The sequence below is a fragment of the Eublepharis macularius genome, chromosome 1, assembly GCF_028583425.1.
Source record: "Eublepharis macularius isolate TG4126 chromosome 1, MPM_Emac_v1.0, whole genome shotgun sequence".
NCBI lineage: Eukaryota > Metazoa > Chordata > Lepidosauria > Squamata > Eublepharidae > Eublepharis > Eublepharis macularius.
The window spans coordinates 252,604,277-252,626,176 of NC_072790.1; the positions used below are offsets into that span (position 1 = coordinate 252,604,277).

The 21,900-nt window shown below is 47.0% G+C and overlaps 1 protein-coding gene across 5 annotated transcripts in view; it reads left to right on the forward strand.

Moving 5' to 3' along the window:
- The window catches only part of PIP5K1A (phosphatidylinositol-4-phosphate 5-kinase type 1 alpha), a 53,036-nt gene that overhangs the window by 1,730 nt on the left and 29,406 nt on the right, over positions 1-21,900 (forward strand). For 2 of the 5 annotated variants that reach the window (XM_054998533.1, XM_054998542.1), the window contains exons 2-3: positions 16,452-16,489; positions 18,859-18,945. In XM_054998533.1, the coding sequence (XP_054854508.1) occupies positions 16,452-16,489; positions 18,859-18,945 (125 nt within the window). The other 3 variants (XM_054998556.1, XM_054998547.1, XM_054998565.1) reach the window with 3 other exon arrangements.

The window sequence follows — 21,900 nt, forward strand, 5'->3', positions numbered from 1 at the left end:
TAGAGCATCTGCTTGGCATCCAGAAAGTCCCAGGTAAAATCCTTCCTGTCTCCCATTAAGTGGTTCTAGTAGGAAGTGTGAAACACCTGTGCATAAGAGCATGGGGAGCCACTGCCACTCTGAGTACACAGTACTGACCTCAGTGCACCAAGGGTTCGATTCAGTATAAGGCTGTTTCGTGTGTGTGTTCTCCAATAGAGCTTTTGCTGCTGCCAGTGCTCTCTCCTGGCTCAGCTGTGGCTGCTTCCCTCCCCATTAAGCTGCAGAAGCTCACGGCTTCTTAAGATGGAGGGAGGGTGTCCCCCATCTTATCTCATTCTTACAGAAAAGAGACGGGCTTACAGCTACCCTGCTGTTTACAACTGAGGAATTCAGAAAATGAGGCTATGCTGGATTACTGAAACAAAGCATGAAGATCTCTGATGTTGCATGTGTGACCAGCTACTTTACATATTGTTTGGAAACTTCCAGACAGTACAGGGAGTGAATTTGTCCATTTCGTACCCCTCCCTGTCAGCGACTACTTTTATAGGAGAGCTATTTTAAGGAGGGGGTGGATGCCAGGAACCAGCTTCTCCTCTGCCAGACTGGGCTGCCACCAAGATATTTAGTCGCTGCAGCTCCCATACCATCCACACTCCTCTCCTGCATGAGCTGCAGTGGTGTTCAGTGCCTGATCTCCATCTTGAAAGAATCTGTTGTGCTTCCCACAGTTGAAAACATGACTGCATCGAATCTCTCTTGCTCGCTTGGATACAAGCGGTGGTGACTAAAGGGCAAACCTCCACGTTCAGAGGCCGTCAGCATCTGAATCCCAGCGCCAGGGGGCAACATCAGGGGAAGGCCTCCGCCTTTATGCCCTGTTACTGGTTCTCCAGAACAGGGTGCTGGCTTGGATGGACCACTGGTCTCATTCAGTAGAGCTCTTCTTATGGCCTCCACCTTGTCTCTGTTCCTGCTGAATTGCAAGTGCCCTTAATAAGAGTTGGCTGGACTGTTGAATCCAGACAACCCCACGATATGAAGCCAGGAACAGTAAGAAGTGGTTAACGCTGGCTGCTGTCCCTCTAGTACAGATATTTCTACCATTAATTCACCATCCTTTAAATATATAGTGCGTGTTAACTCCGTTTATTATTTGTAGCAAATCTTCTGTTAGCTTCCCTTTTGCAAAGCTTTACTCTGTTCTCAGTCATGTTAGATGGAGAACCAATGCTTTACTCTTAATTTGCTTAGGCAGTTACTGGGTTCTCAAAATTGTGACCAGTTTCCAGGGTTAGTTTAATGGGAGAGATGATGTCCCAAAATTTGATGTAGGCCCCTGAAACCAAAGGTCTTTGTTCCTTTAGGGCCTGGGAGCTGGGTCGCCTGTCCCAGGGGAGGGTGTTTCGGTAAACGCAGCCTGGCATGCAGAAGTGAGAGATGCGGCACCCACTGCAGTTCTCCCATCCCTAACCCTGAGGTGACACTGGTCATAGTACCTGTGGACTGTTCAGGGCCTTGCCTAACAGCCTTTGAAGATACAGAAAAGGAACATTCCAGGAAATTTTTTAGTGGTGAAAAATCCAGTATATTTTCTGGAAAAACCGGTTTTTAAGAAAACTTGTTATACAATACTGGTTTTTTAAATCAGATTTAAACATATTTTACTAGTGTGTCAGGTATTGGGGCTTAAAATGCTTTTGGGGTATGTTTATGATATTTAAAAGTGCAGATGACGAAGTTCTGCTGAAACCATTAAGTGATACACATTCCTGGTATTAGACACGGATAAACTGTTCTCTTTTTGAAAAATTGTAAGCATGTCTTAGTGTTTGCCAATTAGGAAAATGGGGGGGAAAGTAAGAGTTCAAAATAGAAACTGTCAGGACCATAGTAAACACAAGGATGTTTTTATTATCTGAATTTAGGGCCACTCTCTTCTCTGTGCAGTGAGAAGTATCAAGAAACAAATTCAGGAAATAAACATCCCGTGGATAGTGTTTAAAGTGTTGCTTTGTGTATTTGGTGGGGGAGGAGGTTGCATCCCATGTGGGCAGCTATTCTTTTGCTCCATGGTCACTTAACAGGCTTGCATATTTACTGCCAACATTTTCCAATTTTTCCCCTTGGAAATGGGAAATGGAGAATGGGCGGAAGTAAGCACGCAGCGTTGAACATTCTCAGATTCCGTTCTTGCTTTATGGGAGTACAAGTAAGTCAGGCATTTCTTATCTTCTGCTTTCCTCTGTGCATACCCTGGAGAACCACCTGTGTCTTGTTCAATCAGATGTCAAAAAGGGGGGAATACCCCAGAGGAAGTGGGTCACATGTGCCAAAAATACCCAACTGGAATGTTTCTCTCCCAACCGTCCACAGTGTGGATATCTGTATATATAGCTGGCATTCATAAGCTCAGTCTTTTGTAGCTGTCTGGTAGGTGATCCTAAGCGTCGAAGCAAACGTTGCTGAATTCAAATGGCACTCCTGATAGCTTTTGTTCTGTTCGGCTTGCATTGTTTTCCAATTCTGTAATCCTAGTCCCATTGCATTGTTTGTTGGATATTTTATACTATATATATCTTGAGTCCCAGCAAGAAAGGCAGGTTGTAAATGAACTCATTTGGACAATAAATACAATTGCAGTCTTAATTTGCCGAGCACATTGTAGTCTCTGCTATTGGTATTTCCTGCATCCCTGTGATTTCCCCCCATTTTACACCCAGAACAAGAGAGACTGAGGCAGGTTGAATCCTGTGAAGTCCCCATGCCAAGCTTCTTGGAATATTTGGAGATAAGGTGGGCTAAGCAAAAAAGGAAGTTTTGTGAGCTTCACCTGGTGCAGTCTTTAATAATAATAGTACCTGACATTTATATAGTGCTTATACCTCATGTGACCTAAGTCACTTCTACAGCAGCTTTGTAAGAGAGGTCAATACTGTTTCCTTGTTACAAGTTGTTGGCTTAGTTTTTTCTATGTGAAGCGCCCCACCCCTGAGATAATGGTTTAGGGAAAAACTTGAGCCTGGGGACTTCTAGTTCACAACACAGTTTAGCCCTGCATTAAATCTGCCTCCATAGAAACTTTACTTAGGCATAAGCCCTTTGGAGCAATAAACATGCCTCAGATTGGATTGCACATCTCCTTGGAAAAAGCTCTCTGAGGGTAAATAACTGCTGATTCCGTTTTTGCCGCTGAGGGAGCATTCTCAGTGCCCTCCCCCAAAAGCCCACTCTCTCTGTTTGAATTCATGCCTCTTGTGTCTAGGACGAGTGCTCCAGCCTTGCAATTCACGTTGGGAGCGCATGCATGCCATTTTGCTTTGAAGGCCTCGTTCAGCTTTGCAGCCTGTCTATGTCTTTCAGGTAAAGAGAAGTGACCGTGGCAGGCAAGTTAAAACCTCCAAACCCCAGTGCCTTGTGTTTTTTGAAGCACCATTCAAAGTGGTCTGTCGGGGCAGGATGCTTTCTGGTATCCCGAAAGGCACTCACGTAAAAGTAAAGATGGCGTGTGAGTTTTCCTCAGAACTTCTGAAAGCTGAGTTCCTCGTAAGCCAAACTGCCTTTCTCCTGGGACCCCCACAGAATTCTGTGCTTACAGGTTAAACAACAGGGTTTTTTTCACCCCACGCTTTTTGAAAGGTCTAGAGAGCATAGCTCTGTGGGATGAAAAATGTGTTAAATAATGATGGGGTGAATCCCAGGGATCCAGTCCAATGTGCCTACCGCGAACCTCAGCTTCGAGCCTTGGCCTGGCTCAGGAAATAAGCAAATCCACCATGTTAGTTTAGCTGGCTACTTCCTCCCATACAACTTCTGTTTCTAACCCTCACAGGTGACAATGCAGTTGCTGTTTGCAATTCTGAAGGGGGCCAGAGGGGCAGTCTGATGAGGGCAGGGTCACAGCTGTGGGACGCTAAATCAAGTTGGTTTGAGGGGGGAGAGGAAGGAGGTAAAGTGGCATGGGGCGGAGGAGGATTGGGGAAGCTTGGAAGTGCTGGAGGAAAAGGTGCATAGAGATGAGTATGGAGGGAGATCCATCATTTCTTTTGTTTTTTTCTTCTGTATGCAGGCAGAACAGGCAGTTTTCTGCTTAACACTATGTGGGATTCTCCCCCCCCCCCACACACACACATACACTTTGCTTTTATGTGGTGCCATTGATGCAGTTGATTTGTTTCTTTCCCCAGTCAAGAGGATGGAATTGCTCATCTGTCCTTTTCCCCCAGGTGTGGTCAGAGCGGGTGTTTAATTTTTACTCCTAAACAACTTCACTGCTTTCTTCTCTTACCCACCCCACATAGCTTTCAGCTTTCTTTGCTGCTCAGTGATGTCTTCTCGGAGGCGTACGTGTCTGGGTAAAATCTGGAGCAAAGCATGGTCTTTAAGTTGACGTGATGGTGTGTGGTGTGGAATCGAACCTGCTCCGGGGCTTGCTGGGTTGGCCGTGTGTGTCAGAGCTGTTGCTGCTGCATTAAATGGCTGCTTTTCAGTTAAAAAGCCAGGTTGGAGCAGGAGGTCTTGAACTGGGCCGGAATTTCTCATCTGCATTGCTATAATAATAATTTCTGTGTCTTTTCTATAAGCGCTGAGAGCATACACATGATTTCAGTGATCCTTACAGGATCCCTGTGAAGATGGCAAGTTAATACCGTTTTACCAGTTGGTAGTGAGGCTGAGACTTAAAGCCCCTCAGTAAATAAATTCCTGAACTGGAAACTTTTACGTGCGGTTGTGTGCTGCCTCCTTCATAGGTCAGACCGTTGGTCTCCCTTGCCATGTACCGTCTTCCAGTGCTCTTCACCCATGGCCTTGTTGCTGGTGAGGTCATAACTCTGGCTACCCTTCATTCATGCTGTCATTTGTTTGCTGCTCAGAGTCCTGAGTCTAGAAGGGCCGAAGACCGCTCTTCTGGTCTGCTGGCAGTCCCTCTGCACCTAGCACAGGTCTTTCCTAGACACCAGAAAGATCTCTTTCGTGGGGAGTCTGGGAATTGAATCTGGGGCCTTCTGTGTGGCGGTGCATGAGTTCTCTCATTGAGCTCTGCAGCCCCTCTCTTTGCACAAGTGTTGCTGTAAAGTTTTTTGGGAGCTATCTTCACGCACACGGATAGCTCTGCTAGCTTTTTTGTGTTTTTGATCTGAGCTGCCCCTCTTGATATCTGAAGAGTTATGCAATTGTAATAGAATTAATAAGATTGAGCTTCTGGGTTTCAACGAAGACATAATTCTGCAGTCCTTTGCACTTCACGTGAGTTGAGAATTGGCAGACACTAACAGGACTGATGGTTTTCCTCCGGAGAGCTTTCATGACCTTGGTGCATGCTTGCTATCTTCCTTGGCTTGCCCTGGAGCTGTTCATGTGCTTCTATTGGTTAACATTTCTACTTTTTAAAGTTATTGATGACACTTGAGATGCACAAAAAAACCCTCCTGTGAACAGGCACTTTCAAAGGATCTGCCCTAGAAAAAATATTTTTGTCAAATTTCAGAGGGTCTCTGTTCTTCCAATTTCAAGATTCTATGCAGAATGAAGATTAAGCAGATGGTTTCAGTATAGTTTGCCGCTTAAACATTTTTTGGCCATTGTTTCTGCGCCCCGAGCTGTGCCCACAATGGTGCTAGAAGCGAACAAGGCCAGAGTGCAAGATGTTGACTCTCTTTCTTTCTTTGGGGGAGGTATGATTGCGAAGGGAGACTGTGGTTGAGTCCAGTATCACCTGTAAGACTAACCAACTTTATTGTAGCATAAGCTTTCGAGAGCCACAGCTCTCTGAATCAGATGCATTTGACGAAGAGAGCTGTGGCTCTCAAAAGCTTATGCTACAATAAAGTTGGTTAGTTTTAAAGGTGCTAATGGACTCAACACTATATTGCTATTACAGACTAACACGGCTAACTCCTCTCTCTATATTAGCAGAATAGTGTTGTGTTCAGGGTTAGATTGAGTACTTTTCATCCACCTCTTGTGTATCTGGAATTGTCGGGAGAGGATGGGTCCAATTTGAAAATCTCAGCCCATTTAAAATCTGCCTCTCCTGGATTCTACAAGGTCTTGGGGGCTTGAACAAGTTGACTTCCTCTCCCAGCTTCTCGCTATTTTCCCTTTAATTGACTTTTTGCTACGCTCAGCATTCTGGAATTTCTGGAATATGTCCAATATTTGAGAGTCGGGGGACAAGGGGGGATTAATTCACAAAGCTGTATTCTTCCGCATAGCCAAGGCATCCCCTGAAGTAACTAGACGCCCTGCCTTTGTCCTTCAGTGGCCCACTTGTCCAGCTCCCAGCATCTGCAATGGAAAAGGCTACCTGGCCAGCCTTCCATAGAGTAGTTGGACACTGGGGACAGTGAGGCACCCAAGCTGCTTGGAACGCTTGCCTCCTTTGGAATGATCTGCACTCAGTACTGGTGCCTCTTTCTGTTGAGCAATGAGACCATTGCGTCATTTAAGCCGGGGTATTTCCACCCTGAAGTCTGTGTGTTCAGTGTGACCAGCCGCTCTAGTCTGTTGCAAAAGGTTGGTGGGGCCTTTCCATCTTCTTGCATGTTTTTTTTTTAATAGTCTCACTTGTATTGGCCACTTGGGGGCGCCATCCTTCTGAACTTGGAAATTTTGTAGCTGGTCCCGGCTCTCCAGGATTGCTGGACTGTATTCTGCGAGGCTGTATGTAGGTAGAAAACTAGCTGCAATTCTTGTGGCTGTAGCAACAGAATCTTCTCCCCTCACCTTCAACGGCCGTCATAGTCATTGGACTGTCCACAAGTAATTGCTAGCATTCTTTTATGTCTGGGCAGGGGATAGGGGCCTGGAGCGCTCCTGCGCTCCGCAGCACCTGGAAACGGGCCGGATCCGCGGCAGAACAGGCCCGTTTTCAGGCGCTGCGGAGCTCAGCGGCTCAAAATGGGCCCGATTCGCGCCAACATGGGCCCGTTTTGGGGCTCTGCAGAGCACAGGCGCTCTTCTGCATGCCACAGTGCCCAAAAACAAGCCTGGGTTGCCACAGATCAGGCCCATTTTCAGGTGCTGCGGAGTGCAGGAGCACTCCTGTGCTCCGCAGCAGCCCCGAACCGGGCCAAAACGGGCCTGATTCCGGTGGCTGCTGCGCACAGAAGTGCGCAACGCCGCAGGGGAGCCCACAGGGAAGGTATGTGTCCCCCCCACTGGTTAGGTAAGTGGGGGCGGGGTGGGGGTCTGGGATCCCTATTTATGTGAATCTAGAGAGGTGCTAGGGTAGGGGGCCGATAGAAAAAGTAGCCTGCTTGTACAGAAAAACGCTGTCTGTCTGAGTAGGGTCTTAGCAAGCACTGAGGCCGGAAGAGAAAGTAGAGGGGTGGGGTTGACAAGAACCTCCAGATGCAAAGGCAGTCTAGCTCTGGAGCACAAGCAGGGAGACTGTTGCTTCTGAGAAGCCCTCAAGGAGAGCCTGAAGAGATCTGATTGGCCTCCTTGTTTTAATCCCACAGGGCTCTTTTTAGGCTGGTATGAAGTGATGGGGAAGAGGCAGGTCTCAGAGGCTGTAAGAAGCTCCTGCCAGAGGGCAATGCTTTGTGCAGCTCCCCAATTCTGCAGAAGGTCTGTGTGCTATCAGCTGGCCTGTGCAGGGAATGGGGCTTGTCAGAGCTTACCAAGCCAGTCTCAGAATGAGGCACTCAAAGCTGTAAAGCGACTGTGAGTGTCATACTTTCCTGCGTTGGCTGAGGTTAGCAGAGACCAAAAAAAAAAAGAAAAAGATCTGGTCATCATTCCTTTGAATAAACAGCCTTAGCATATGCCATGTGGAGCTCAAGAGGCGGTTTTGTGAATGGATGATTAACTACTAGCATTGCTGATTCCGGAGCTGAAGGAACTTGGCTTTGCTCCGCCAACACTGCTTAAAAACAAAAGCCCCTGCATGATTTCCATAAGTGTGGCCTGCTTATCTTCTCTCCAGGCAGGGGCGGCAGGGTTAATTGTGGCAGCAGTGGCTCTCTTTCAGAAGCCCTCCCACTAGCATTGTGTCTACAGCCCACGAGGTGGGAAAGGGGACGTGGTAAGCCTGGCCAGGCAGCTGGCGCTATGTTCCTCCATGGCACTGGTTCCTTCCTGTAGAGAGAGGTTCTGCTACTCGAGCTTCCTTGGAAGCCAAGCCCTGGGGTGGGATGGGGCACCTCTTGTAGTCATTGTACTCTGCGCAGGCCCTGTGGGCACTCATGGTTGAACATGGCCTGGGGCTGAGCACCACAGGAAGGAAAAAGGCTCCAGGCCTGAGGCCTGGTTCCCCCATGTGGGGAATGAAAATCTTTGGGGGTTTTCTTCTACCCCACCTCTTTCCTCTGGACTCGAAAACTGAAGAGCCGTTGCGCAAGCTACTGTCTAACCCTTGGTCAACAGACGCTTGTGGCCACAGGAGTTCTGCTGGTAGGTGATGCAAGGCGTTGTGAAGAATTGTCACTCCATGGGTCAGGAGTTAAAACTGTCATGTGAGTTGTGAATAAACAAATATAGTTGGTTGAGTCCTCTTGGAATGGCTCCTGGGTCAGTGATTTCCACTATTAGGATCTCTAATCTATCTAGTCTAATAGATTCTAATCTATCTAGTCTAATTCAAGCGCTTGCACGGTTTCTTCATGAGCAGTTAGCCTGGTGGGGAAGGGGCCCTCCCTTTCCAAGCAGCCTGCTAGCTCCCCCCTCCACACACATTTCCCCCCTTTACTGTCTTCACTGGGTTATCTGCTTACACGGCCTCAGGATCTGCGTAGGACTCAACCAGGAGTCCACGGCACAGGTAGGTCTCGAATCCACATTGCCAAATCGGTGAGGAGCTCTTGCCTGCCTGCCCTCACTGACTCTCAGCTTTCTCATTGAGTAGGGAGCAAAAAGATGTCCACGTAGATCCTTGGCAATGAACGGTGACCTGGTTTCCCTGAAACTGAGAGGCCTTGCTTGGCTCACTCAGGCCTCCGGCTTGCAAAGGGAAGCGGAGAGCAGCCTGAGCCAGCCTCCTCTTCCTCTGCCCTGATTGTCTCCCATCTGTCATGCCAGGCTTGACTCGCTGCTGCGATCTCCGCATGCTTATCTCTGTGCTGAAGGCATACTTGGCAACCTGGCGGGTGGTGATTCACTCTCTCGCTAGAGAGCACAGGATGTACGGGGAGGCAACCGTGTTCTGGGGAGTGTGATTAAACCTTTGATCGCGGATACTGGAACCTCTCACAACATCTTCCAAGGGGAGAAGGCTGGCAGTTTGCCCTAATGTAAGGAGGGCTTCTTCTCTCGGTGCTGTTGGAGTCTTGCTAGGGTGAGGGGCCGAGGAGAGGGGGGGAGTTCTGAGGGTGCCAGCAGTGGGGTCATGGATTGGGACAGTTGTGTAGGTCATGCAGGTGAGGGCAAGAAGCAGTTGTACTGGGATTGCACGCAAGAGGTAGAACTGGGGCGGAACCATGGTCAGGTCTGGGTGGTCTTTTATAATCCTCTGGAGGAGTATAGCCCTCTCAGCATGCAGGATCCCCCCCCCTTCTTAATAATTTACTTGGATTTTGCCACTCATGGGGGCAAGGAGCTGGGCAGGGGGATCAGTCCCTCTGTTTTAGCATCTTCCCACTCACACTTTCAGGCATGTCTTTGTAACTGTATCAGAAGTTTGCTCTCCATTTTAAAAATGAAAGCAGAGATTTTTGGGGTGAAAACTGAAATTCGTTGTCAGCATGGAAAACCAGCAGAAAACGAATTTCAGTTTGGGATATATGTGTAGCTCCTAATCAGTCGGGGCCTAGAATGTTTTGTAAAATGGCAGGAGATGATGTCGTCCCCCCCGCCCCATCTCCAGCCCTGAAAGACCCCGCCAGTAAAACCAGTCCTTGCCAGGAGCAGGTACTTTCATTTTAAAGTTACTATTTCTTCACATTCATTCCAGATGGGTTGCTACATCTTAGTCTGTAGCAGCAAAATGAACCCGGAGTCCAGAATCGCCTTCAAGGCTAGATACGTTCCAGCGTTAATTAGGCTTTCATGAGTCAGAGTTCCCTTCATCAGATGCATGTAATATACATTCATTAAACTGATACATATATATTCACAGGGGTGGGAGGAGATGTTATAAATAGAGGCCAGTTCAAAACAAGATCTAACCCAAACACTAATTGGTTCTCAGAGTGCGCGTGAACTACCTCTAACCTGTTAGATAGGCTAAGTATGCGTCTGAGAGGGATTCTCTTTCTCACTCCCAGTTTGGCAGATGAAACCATCCCCCCCCCCCACCAAGCAGCTTTGGTCTTTAGGGACTGGTGCCCTGGCCTAGGGAAAGCCCGTACAGGGGTCCTAGGGCCCAGGTACAGGCTTCCAAGTAAGTCTCGTGACTGCATTGCCCTGCTGAGAGTACCTTGAATTTATGCACTGTAGTGTTGCATCTGTGTTTGCATTTTTTATGGTAAGTGGGCGTTTGCTCTGTGTATAACGCTGTGCTTAAGCGCATGGGCTGCATAACTCCTGGGTGGTGCCAGTTTTGATACGAACCTATCGATCCCTCTGCTGGGCTTCTGGAGACTACAGAAGTGACCACGATTCAGATCTGAATGTGTCTCTGCACAAAAACGGGAGGAATTTGGGGGGGGGGGTCTGTTTATGCCGGAGGAAGTCCAGCTGCGCGACCCAGAGCTGCCTGGTCCGAAGATGGCGGTGGTGGGGTGGGACGACATGGCTGTGTTAAGCAGAGCAATATTGCCTCTGAACCAGGCTGGAAGCTTCCTTGTCCTCCCTCCACCATGACTAAGCAGACATCGCGGGAACCAGCAGTGAGTCAGCACTTAAAGTTAAGGGTCCGACATTTATATCGAATATTTTACTTGGAATTTGTTTACATCGATTGTTATACCTTCAGGAGTCCAGGGTGACATGCACGTTGTCTTTCCCCCTCCTCTCCTGCCCTATTAGGTCTTTGCAGTAATCTTGTAAGTGAGGCAACGGAAGTTCATTTGCAGTCCTCGGAAAAGCATAAGGAACACGCACATTCGTGTGCTTCAACACTTCCTTTGTTCAAATTGATCAATACGCTATTAAAAAGTTACACAGAATTCTTAAGCAAAAACTTGCTCTTCTACAGGACCCCAGTCAGGTCAAGTGCTTTCCCCATCTCTCCTTCCAACTTCCCTTCCCTTTGCAAAGTCCTCTGCTGGTGGCTGCTCAGGACCGGATTCTTCCACTTCACTAGCATTGGCAGCCACTTCTCAGTGTCCAGGTTGCCCGGAGTAAAGTAGCAAACTAGTAAAGAGTCCAGTAGCACCTTTAAGACTGACCAACTTTATTGCAGATGCATCTGACGAAGAGAGCTGTGGTTCTCGAAAGCTAATGCTGCAGTAAAGTTGATTAGTGTTAAAGATGCTACTGGACTCTTTACTAGTTTGCGACTACAGACTAACCCGGCTAACTCCTCTGGATCTGTGACCAGAATAAAGTATATTGAAAGGCTGAGTCCTAATTTGCCTCTGTGGGCCAGCAATGATCAATGAGGAGCAGTAGTTGATAGAAATAAATGGAAACGATTAAGTGCAATGTACCACCCAGCAAAGAAAGTAACACCAAAGCAGTAGACCCTTCTAATAATAATAATAATAATAATAATAATAATAATAATAATAATAATAATAATAATTGATTTATATACCGCCCTTCAGGACAACTTAATGCCCACTCAGAGCGGTTTACAAAGTATGTTACTATTATCCCCACAACAAAACACCCTGTGAGGTGGGTGGGGCTGAGAGAGCTCTGAGAGAGCTGTGACTGACCCAAGGTCACCCAGCTGGCTTCAAGCGGAGGAGTGGGGAATCAAACCCGGTTCTCCAGATTAGAGTCCCATGCTCTTAACTGCTACACCAAACCAAAAAATGTTACAGAAACATAAAAAACAAGAGTAGGAAAATGTAATGCATTTCAGCTGAAGCAATTCAATACCATAGATACGGACTGTAAAAAGAAAATGTATAGCTCAGTAATGACATAATAGAGTATGCGGTCACCTTAGTTCCCAGTCACCTCCAGTCCATCTCGTTGAAAGCTAAGCCAAGCCCTCTAAGGAGCCTTTCCTAAGCAAGTCCTGTGTTCTTCAATCGGGCTTTTCCCCAGGCATGTGTCCCCCGGATTTCTTTGATGCAAATAATGCAGCCTGATAAGATACACTTTAACAAACAACACGTAAATGATTATATCCTGTGATGACCAACCAATACATTGAGGAGGATGAAAAGGCAAAAAAAAAGGACTAGATTTTCAATAACACCATTTTGACATCTACGCAGTGAGTCTGTAATAGGGATATGCTGATACCTGCCGTCCAAATACGCTCTAGGCATCTGTTGGAATCTGTGACTGTGTTCCTTAAACTTGGAAAAGAAATGTTATATAACCGCAAATATAATGGTCTTTTTAATATGTACATACCAATAAGAAAACCAATTAAAAATAACATTACTTTTCTGTTCCACCTGACATGTCATAGAAATATCTGATTATGAAGACTATATTGAAACTTTAATTGCCTGTTTGGGAGATACTGACTATTGCCTCACTCTATCTTGGCAAATCTGATCCAGTCCCCCCACCCTGTCTCAGTTGCTCGTACTAGCATTCATTTGGTATCCTGGAATCTGCCTTATCATTTAATCTGCACCAGTATCAAATCATTCTTTAATTTGTTCTGGATTCAATAGAAGAAAGGCCTATCTGTTCTCTCGAAATTGCTGCTGGTGTTCTGGGAAATATCGATAAAAGGCTTTTAAAGAAGCTAGTTTGCCGGGACTCTAAAAGAGTAATATTACCCATACCCATCCATTCCCTGAATCTCAAATCCATAACTCCTCTGAGCAGCCGCTTTCCCGACATACATTTTAAGAGCAGGCTCTACTAGCTGACATCCTCTTGAACAGGAAAATCTCAAAATCTATTGAGTCATTTGTGAAGCTGTGATTTCAGCCTCCTCCAGATGAGTTCTTTGTTCATTAAAATGTATCCTCAGATATTTAAGAATTGTACACTGTTCTATGGGATGTCCACCTGTACTCCATTTATATTTCTTAGATCTCTTTCCAAAAAGCCCTTTGTTTTAGAGTTGTTAATACTAAGCTGCTCCCTCTTAACAGAAAGCACAAAACTTTTCATCTCAGACATATTTGGTTTGTTGACAGTGAAATCATGTCTTCAGCATTGCTACAGGGCTAAACCTTTACCTGGTCCCTGAGTAGGAGGGAGGAAAGTCAAGAGTCCATGTCCTGTACAGCATTATGAATAAAACATTAAAAGCAAACCCTAATAAAATATTAAATTAAAAGCAAACCCTAACGCAACCCTGTATGACACTTTGCAGAAGGTTCTCATCTCTGCTGACTTGCATAAAACTGTTCAAATGAAGTCTGAAAGTTAGCCAGCCCGTGCAGCTGATGTCTCCGCTAACGTTTCCCACAAACGATCCCTGTCTTATTAAACCAACAAAGGCAGAAGATAAATGAATAAATGCTGCAAGCAAGTTAATGGAGAGTCCATGAATTGTCTCTATGATGCTGTCCAAAGCAGCGATCTATGGTACGTCTGTTCTTGCGGGGTCCTGCTTATTCCTCTTTAATAATTTTATGAACTTCCCCTCAAGCCTCCTATTTATGCAATAAATAACATTAATGTAATTTGTAAGCTATTTTGAACATTCTTATAAGTGGTTTAAGGGTTACTGTTACTTGTTTATAGATTGGCACTACCACACTAATAATCCAATTCTAGGGAAAATTTCCTGTCATATTAATAGGTATAAATAATTTTGCAAGAACTGGCACCCACCGTTTTGTTCAACTATTTCAGGTGGTCACCTATTTTCACTGCGGCTTTCCCCCTCTATTCATTTGTCCATCTCAGGTACTACCTCTCTTTTAGTAACTGGCTCTTGTACAAGTATCAAATGGTGTGAAGGAGGTTGATTAATCAGACATCCTCTGTAGATCTTATTCATGTGTGAGTGCCATTCATTGCGTGTGCTATGTGCCATTAAGTTGTTTCTGACTTATGGCACCCCTATGAACCAAGAACCTCCTAAACATCCTGTCATTAACCGTCTTGCTTAGATTTTTCAAACTTGAATTTACATGATGTTCAGTTGTAATCCTGCTTTGGCACTTTCTCCCTTAACCTTCATCAGTAGTCATTTCAAGTCTTCACTATTTTCTGCCAGTAACATGATGTCATCTGTGTATCTCAAATTGTTAATGTTCCTTCTACCAGTTTTCACTCCACCTTCTTCTAGATCTAATCCAGCTTTCCTTACGATATGCTCTTCATAGAGGTTGAACAGTTAGGGAGATAATATGAATCCTTGTCTGACACCTTTGCCAATTGGAAATCACTCTGTTTCCCATGTCTTTTAACATCATCCACAGCTTTTCATGATCTACACAGTCAAAAGCTTTGTTGTAATCTTTAAAACACCGCCTGATTTTCTTCTGAAATTCTCTGTTATGCTCCATTAGCCATCGTAAATGTGCAGTATAATCTATTGCCTCTTCCTTTTCTGGATCCAGTGCCATTAATTAGTGGTTTCCTTAAAGAGGAAGTTAGCTTCCTCTTTAAATAATACCCCTGACCCCAGTCTTTCCCTCTTTGCCTATAGAAAACTTTCTTTGGCTTAATTAGCCTTTTATATAACCTTCTCTTAGTTAATAAAGCTGAACCAACTTCCTCAGATCGACTGTCTCTAGTTTCCTTAATCCACCTAGATACGATCTTTTCCCCTACCTTACAGTCATCGTCATACCAGATGCCCCCTGGCCTTTATATTTTTGAGAAGAACATTTAGTAGACACAAGGGGTCTCGATTAGTTCACTACCTCCTTATATATTTCTGCTGCAATACGTTCATCTTCTGAGACTTGGTTTGTAAGATCAAGCATTGTATCATCTGGAAACAGTCGTTCAGTTTCCAAGTCCAACTTCATTTCTCACCCTAACCCACATTTTATGATCAGGAAATAATTGAGAATGGCACCTGGAAACGTAAACAACCCACAAAAGGGAGATAACCGCTTTCTGCCCTAATGTCTCCAGAGAAGCCACTTTTAACCATAAAACAAGAGACACGAATATGTAACCCACACAAGTGCCTCTGCTGTTGGCTGCAAAGATAAAACAGCCCTTTGACGTAACTTTGTACAGCTCCAATTTAATTGAAACAATTGATATTTAAGCATCAAATTAAATAAAGCTTGGTTGGACTTATTTACCTTTGTTATCTTGGGAAGATTAGTTGCCGCAAAACAGAAAAAAGTCCAGCGGAGCACCTGATACACTAACAACATTTATTTCAGTTTGAGCTTTTGTAAGTCGCCGATCACTTCCTCCGATATGTGGGGGGGGGAAGTCGTTTGATTTATGAAAACTCATATTGAAATATATGTTGTTAATCTTTCAGGTGTCCCTGGACTTTTGCTTTATTTTGGGAAGACCCTTCCTGAATTCCATCCCATTGTTAGATGGTCCCTCCCTGTGTGAGCATTTAAATCTCCACAAAGCATTATTTGCATCAGGATATCCAGCTTCATATGCTATAAAATATTACGATTTCCTGCAGGGTAAGGGTAAGGGGCCGGGGAGAGGAGATCGAAGCTTCCCCAGCCTTTCACAAGCTACACAGCCTACCGTGGCTCAACAGAAGAGCCGGCCGTCCTGCAGGGTGGTGGTCAGTCAGCACGGCCCAATGTCTTCATACTGTGGGTGGTCGAAGGGGCTTCATTGGGAAGAAAGTGAAGGTAGGAGGGGCTACGAAGGAGACAGGGATAGGTGTAGGAAGCCTACTTCCAGGAAAGAAGAGGCCTTTTTCCTCCCCCTCTCTACAGTAGCACTTGGAGGGGGTCACCCGACGGAGTTACTGGGCAGTGGATTCAGGATGAACAAAAAGAAATTCTTTACTCAATGAGTAAATTAATTTAATTGTGGAACGTACTGCCAGTGGAGGTGGTGATGGCGTGGATGGATTTTCAAGGGGACTAGAAGGATTCCAGGAGGAGAGGTCTGTCAGTGGCTATAATAGATCCAGAGGAGTTAGCTGTGTTAGTCCGTAGTCGCAAAATAGTAAAGAGTCCAGTTGCCCCTTAAGGACTAACCAACTTTATTGTTGGTAATTATGCGTAAGCTTTTGAGAACCCCCAGCTCTCTTCATCAGGTGGCTGTGGTGCCTAAAGGGGCCTAGGGGCTCAAAAGTCTGAGCCCCAATGCTAGGAGGCAACACCTGGGGAAGGCTTGGCCTCAGAGCCCTGTTTGTTGTCCACCCAGGGCAACTGACTGGCTGCTGTGTGAATCAGGTCACCTCACAAGATGGACGACTGGTCTGATTCACCAGGGCCCTTCTAGCCATCTTATGAGATAATGACAAGCCACTGTCCATCCAGTGAGCTTTGTGGCTCAGCTGTGCAATTAATTCAAGCGACTAATTGATGTTTTCCCCTTTCTTTTGCTGCTAGGGGCACCAGGAACAAACACATTGAAGAAGTCACTCGAGGTAAGCTGCAGTGGCTGGCAAAAATGCATGTTGCGGGCCACGCACTCCATGGGGGGTGGGGGCTCCTGCTCCTGACTAGGGCTGACGGGTCAGTCAGAGTGCTGAGTATCGATCGGTCGTGTTCTGACTCACTTTCAAAGATCTATGCACAGTGGGAAGGGTGACCGCATTCTAAACCAAGAACTGAGAACTTGATCCAAGAGGAAGTAAGTCGCAGGCATTTTTTTTAAAGTCAAGGGTTCTAAGCCTTTTCTCCAGCCTCTGGTCCACCAGAATTAGAACTGCAAGAGCACCCTCTGCAAGCCAGCACAACATTGTTTCAGCCTAGCAGGGTGCATTTATTTGTTTTACGTCATTTATAGTCCGCCTTTCTCACTGAGACTCAAGGTGGATTACATAGTATGAGACTAGTACAATCAGGATCAAGGACATTTTCATAAACTATGCCATAGGGTAAATACAAAGAAATAGCCACTAGCAAGGATCCAGTACAGAGTTGAAGAATTGCTGTAACAGAGCATCAGCAGTTCTAGGGCTGACATTAGACAGCATGAAGCATAGCCATAGGAGCGCATATTTAAAGCAACGGATAGTAGGTAAGGCAACATAGTGGTGAAGTCCATGGTCCCTAAGTCATTAACGAAGCGTCTGAGATGGCCTCCCTACAATACCGCGTTCCTATCTGAGTAAAAAGCCTTTTTGAATCATTCGGTTTTGCACCATTTTTGCGGACAGCCAGGAGGGTGGGGGCTCTCCTGACCTCCTCAGGCAGACCATTCCGCAGGGTAGGGGCCACCACAGAGAAAGCCCATGTACGGGCGGCTGTTGACTTCACCCGTGTGCAGCCTGGCACCTGCAGGAGACCCTGTTCAGATGAGCGAAGCTGCTGCAGAGGAACATAGGGAGGGAGGCGGTCCCGTAGGTATGCCGCACCAAGGCCACTCTCTCTTCTTCCTTGCCACGGTCTAGTGCAGACACCTGTGCAAATGAGACCCCAGAATAACTTTGAAGCTGTCAGGGAAGAAATGAAATAAGATTGCCTGTACTGCTAAGAGAGTGCTGTGGGTGCTCTGGTGTGGTTAACGTGAAACCTGCTTTTAGGCCGGCCTTCTCTCATTGAGATGTCTGGTAGGGCTGCAGTGTATAGCTTCTCACGGCAGCCCTGACCTGTGATCTGGGGGGAGGTCTAGCGGGGTATATGGGGCACCTTTCATGCCACGGGTATGACACGTCTGAGCAGGCAGTTTGCTTTCCACTGTGATCTTTTTTTTTTTTTTAATTTCTCTGTGGGTGCTGAAGAATACATGGAAGAAGAGGCTATGTGTGTGCACTGCCTTTGCTCCTGTAGTTGTTTATATACAGTTGGGGAAACTAAACATGAACGCCATGTGAAAGGGTTTACTGTGATGGGCCCTGCATGTCTGCTGCATTCTGTGGTGTATTTGAGAGAGTCAAGTGGCTTGTCTTGGGTGCTGGCAGGCATGTTGAGCGTGAGACTGTGCCCTAGAACACAGTCCTCCAGTTGATCACTCAAGGAGTAGGTCATGCACAAGAAGCCTGTACTGTTGGACTTTACTAATCTTCTTACTGACAACCGCGGGGGTTCTTAGGTCCACTCTGGGGTTGAGAACCTCTGGTCTAGGTTCTGTTCTAGTCCTGCTGTGTTCCCTTTTCTGTATACAGCGTGGACTTAAATGAGCTCTTCCGAAGTATTTATTTATATGAATGAGACACGGAGGGGCCAGCATGTGCCTGTGTAACTGGGAGGCTTCAGTCTTCATGACTCGCCTCTGAGAGCTTCTGGTTGCCTTTCTTTGACCATGAAGAAGAAGTCAAGCTTCCAGACTTCTCCCTTTGGCAGAGCTGTAGTCTCTCCCATGCTAAGAATGCATGAAGCCACATTATACTGAGTCAGGCCCTTGGGCTATTAAGGTCGGTCTTGTCTTCTCTGACCAGCTGCAGATGTCCAAGGTCTCTCCATGATCTCAGCCTTTAAGCAGAAGGTGCCGGGCACTGAACTTGGTGCCTTCTGCATCCAGAGCAGATATTCTGCCCGCCGAGCTTCTGGCCCTCCCTCCCTTTTCAGCGCAAAAGCTGTTAATTCTTTTTGAGTAGCATTCAGTGGATGCCAGCCACTCCCAACTCACCCCCCCCCCCAGTTGTATTGAGTGGCTCTTGTTAGCACATCAATGGGAGCATTCTTTTCTTCCCTCCTCTCCTTTGTTTAGAGGTCATACTGGCAGCCCCATGGCTGGAATCTGGTGCCTTGACGTTAGCCTCCTGAGTCCATTTATCCATCCACAACAAAACATCTGGGATATTAAAAGACCTGTTATCTCTTGTTATTTTTCCTTTGCTCCCGATCCTAGATGGCGGGATCTTCTGGACACTCTTCACAGACAATAAAGAAAGGGCACAGGGGCGTGGACTCCACAGGCGAAACCACCTATAAAAAGGTAGCGGCTGCTTTGCATCTTTTCCCCTGGAGTGTGTGTGTCTCCCTCTTTCTTGTTCTTTCTCTCCTCCCTCCATTAGATTCCGCCCCACATTCTCGAGCATCTGAGTCATCCACCGGAGCATAAAAGGCGGAGGCAACTCAGGTAAACGTCAAACCTCTTCGCAAGCAGCTCCCGGTAGGCACATGCTGGCAGATAGAGGGGGCGAAGGCCGAAGCGTCGTCTTTCTGTTTCCGAGGCAGGGCTTCTCTTACACCTTCAGGAGATTCGTTCTCTGTGGGACCTTTTCCACCCTGGTAGCTGCTGGTCAGCTTTGGGATTCGACCAGGATTTGCTTTTCTTGAGGATACTGTGGGGTTCTCCCCCCCCCCCCCGCCCCTTCCCTGCAACAGGAGTATTGAATGGGAAATCTTTGGGTTCCCAGCCCCTGACTTAAGTGGAAGCTGCTCAGTATGTGCCCCCTTGTTCTGCTGAAGAATCCGTATCTCGTCTCCGGATTAAATGGATGTTAGCACAACCCCCTCGTTTGGACAGTGGTCGTTTTACGTAAGTGGCCGCACGTGAAAAGAAGGCGTGAATCCTGTTTGCAGTTGATAGCGTGCTGAAGAGAAGGGGGTGGGGGTAAAGTGCTGAAGGGGGGGGGAGGGTGATGATGGAACCAGAGTGCAGCGAAGGTGGAAGAGGCGACGGCGGTTTGAAGAGTTGGTGCCTGCGCTCTTTTTACTGCCTTGGTCAGTTGGGCTGTTTCTGTCCTATCGGAGCAGTTCCGTACGCCAGTTTTTGGAGCAGCTCCCTGGAGTTTCACAGGAGTAGCTGGTGTGCAAGTGTGAGAGCGCCAGAAGGCACCACTTCCTGTTTCCTTTTGGCTTGTTGTCTTGAGCTATGTTGGTGTCCACCTTTCCCCGAGGCATTGCGTTGGCTTGTTGCGATGGCTGTTCCTTGGCTTGTTCAGGATTACACAAAACCCTGCTTTCCCCTTTGTTTTATGTCTAGATAATAGCTTAAGCTTTTTGGCTGCTCTCAGTTCCACCCCGCCCCCAAACCCGTGGATTGCTGCTGGGGCCTAGCTCAGGCCTTTGATGGGAAGAAGGCTCTGTATGTTTACAGGGTGGTGGGAAATCTGGATAATTCCATCCACGTTTGGGTGACTTATTCTGCATACGACTGCTTTTCTTAGTCATGGAGAGGAGCAAGAAGCACCAAAGTCTGATTCAAGTGACACATAGATAGCAGGTAGAACATTCAGAGTTCTTAATGGATGTTCTTACAGGAATTCTAGCAACAGCCCTTTAAGGTGGGCCACTATTAGCTCCATGTTGCAGAACTTGTTGGTGTGAGGGGGGCTGACTCTCTCTGTGGTCTGTTACTTCCCAGTCCTATTCCCCTCTTAAGACACGCTCCCGTTCTGGCTTCTGAGATGTTGCCGTGTGTCCTTCCAAGCCTGCCTTTGTAGTCGTAAGGAATACTAGCTTGGGTTATGTTTAAATAAAGTGTGCATGCTCACACACACAAAGGTAACGCAATAGCAAAGGTAGGTATTCTCCTCTTTCCCCCCCCTCCCCCCACCATGAGAAGAGTCAGGAGGGTGAGCAACCCTCCCCTCACAAACATCCCTGCGAGGGAGTCTCGGGGTGGAGTTTTCCCAATCACTTATCTTTTATCTGTGGGGCTTAAAAGTTACGCCACAGATGTTTAGTGTAACACTTACATGAAACAAAAATATAGGGGGTGGGAGTGGGGGAATGCCACCACCGGGCGTCTTGTCTGGCTTGCTGTTTTGTGGGGGCTGGGCGCACTGCAGGCTCATTTGAGGAGATCTCCAGCATGGAGCCATTTGGGATCATAGAAGGGCAGTTTTGGCTCCTTGGAGGGGGGCGGGGGGGGAGATAACAACAGAAACACAAAGGGGAGGAGCCTTCCGCTGGTGTTTGGGATGGAATCAGCTTATTAAAATGGATTGCGGGGAGGGAGGCAGCCGCCCCTTCAGTTCAGCTGTTTTTACTGGGATGTGGCACAAGAGAAGGGCTTTAAGCCACCGTCCCAAACACAGCTCTCCTTGGTCAAACAGGAATCCACTCCAGGGCAAGGAAGGTTGACCGAAACTGGGAGGGGGAGGAAGAGGGTCTCTCTCTGTCGGTCGCTCTGTAGCAGTAGAAAAGAGCAAGAGTCACAGCTCACTTCTTCACCTCTGAAGAAGTGATCTGTGGCTCACAAAAGCTCCTGCCCTACCACAAATTTTGTTAGTCGTAGAGATGCTGCTGGACTCTTGCTCTTTTCTGCTGCTGCGGACAGACTAACACAGCCATCCATTTTGCTCTGTCTCTCTCGGTGTGTCTCTCTTTCAAAACCTGGGTTGGGAAAGTATTTCAGGATTCTGTGAGCCGGGATAAAACTTTCCACGCCACGGACCAGGGGAAAGAAAAGTGTGGGGTCTGTTGCTCCAGGGCTCAGGCTTCCCTTGGTAGTGGAGTTGGGGCCCTGCCCCACAAGCGATGCTTTTGTGACTTAACGAGGCCTCTGTGGAAGCTGGGAAGCGTTTTTTCCTGGCTGATTCACGGAGGAGGAGAGGCCTGCTAACCGCTCGTTCAGGTGCCCAGAGGCCTTGGCCTGGAAAGGGAACGCTGACCTGGCTGGAGCCTGGATCGCAGAAGACAGCCAGGCTGTCCTTGGGCAAAGCAGCTTTGCCTGGGTGGACCCACCCACCCCTGCGCTTCTCTGTATTGGTCCAATCTGCTGTTTTGTTTCGTTTCTGGATGCGGGCAGGCAAGCACCCACTGTCTTGGGTAGATTCATCAATGGACATTTCAGTCTCACTGGTGAGGTTCCATTCTTTTCCCCACTTGTATTTCATTTATTTCCTTTGATTTCATTTATCCCCAATGGGGATCCAAAGCAGCTTGCATCGTTTTCCTCTCCTCCATTTGATCCTCACAACAACCTTGTGAGGTAAGTCAT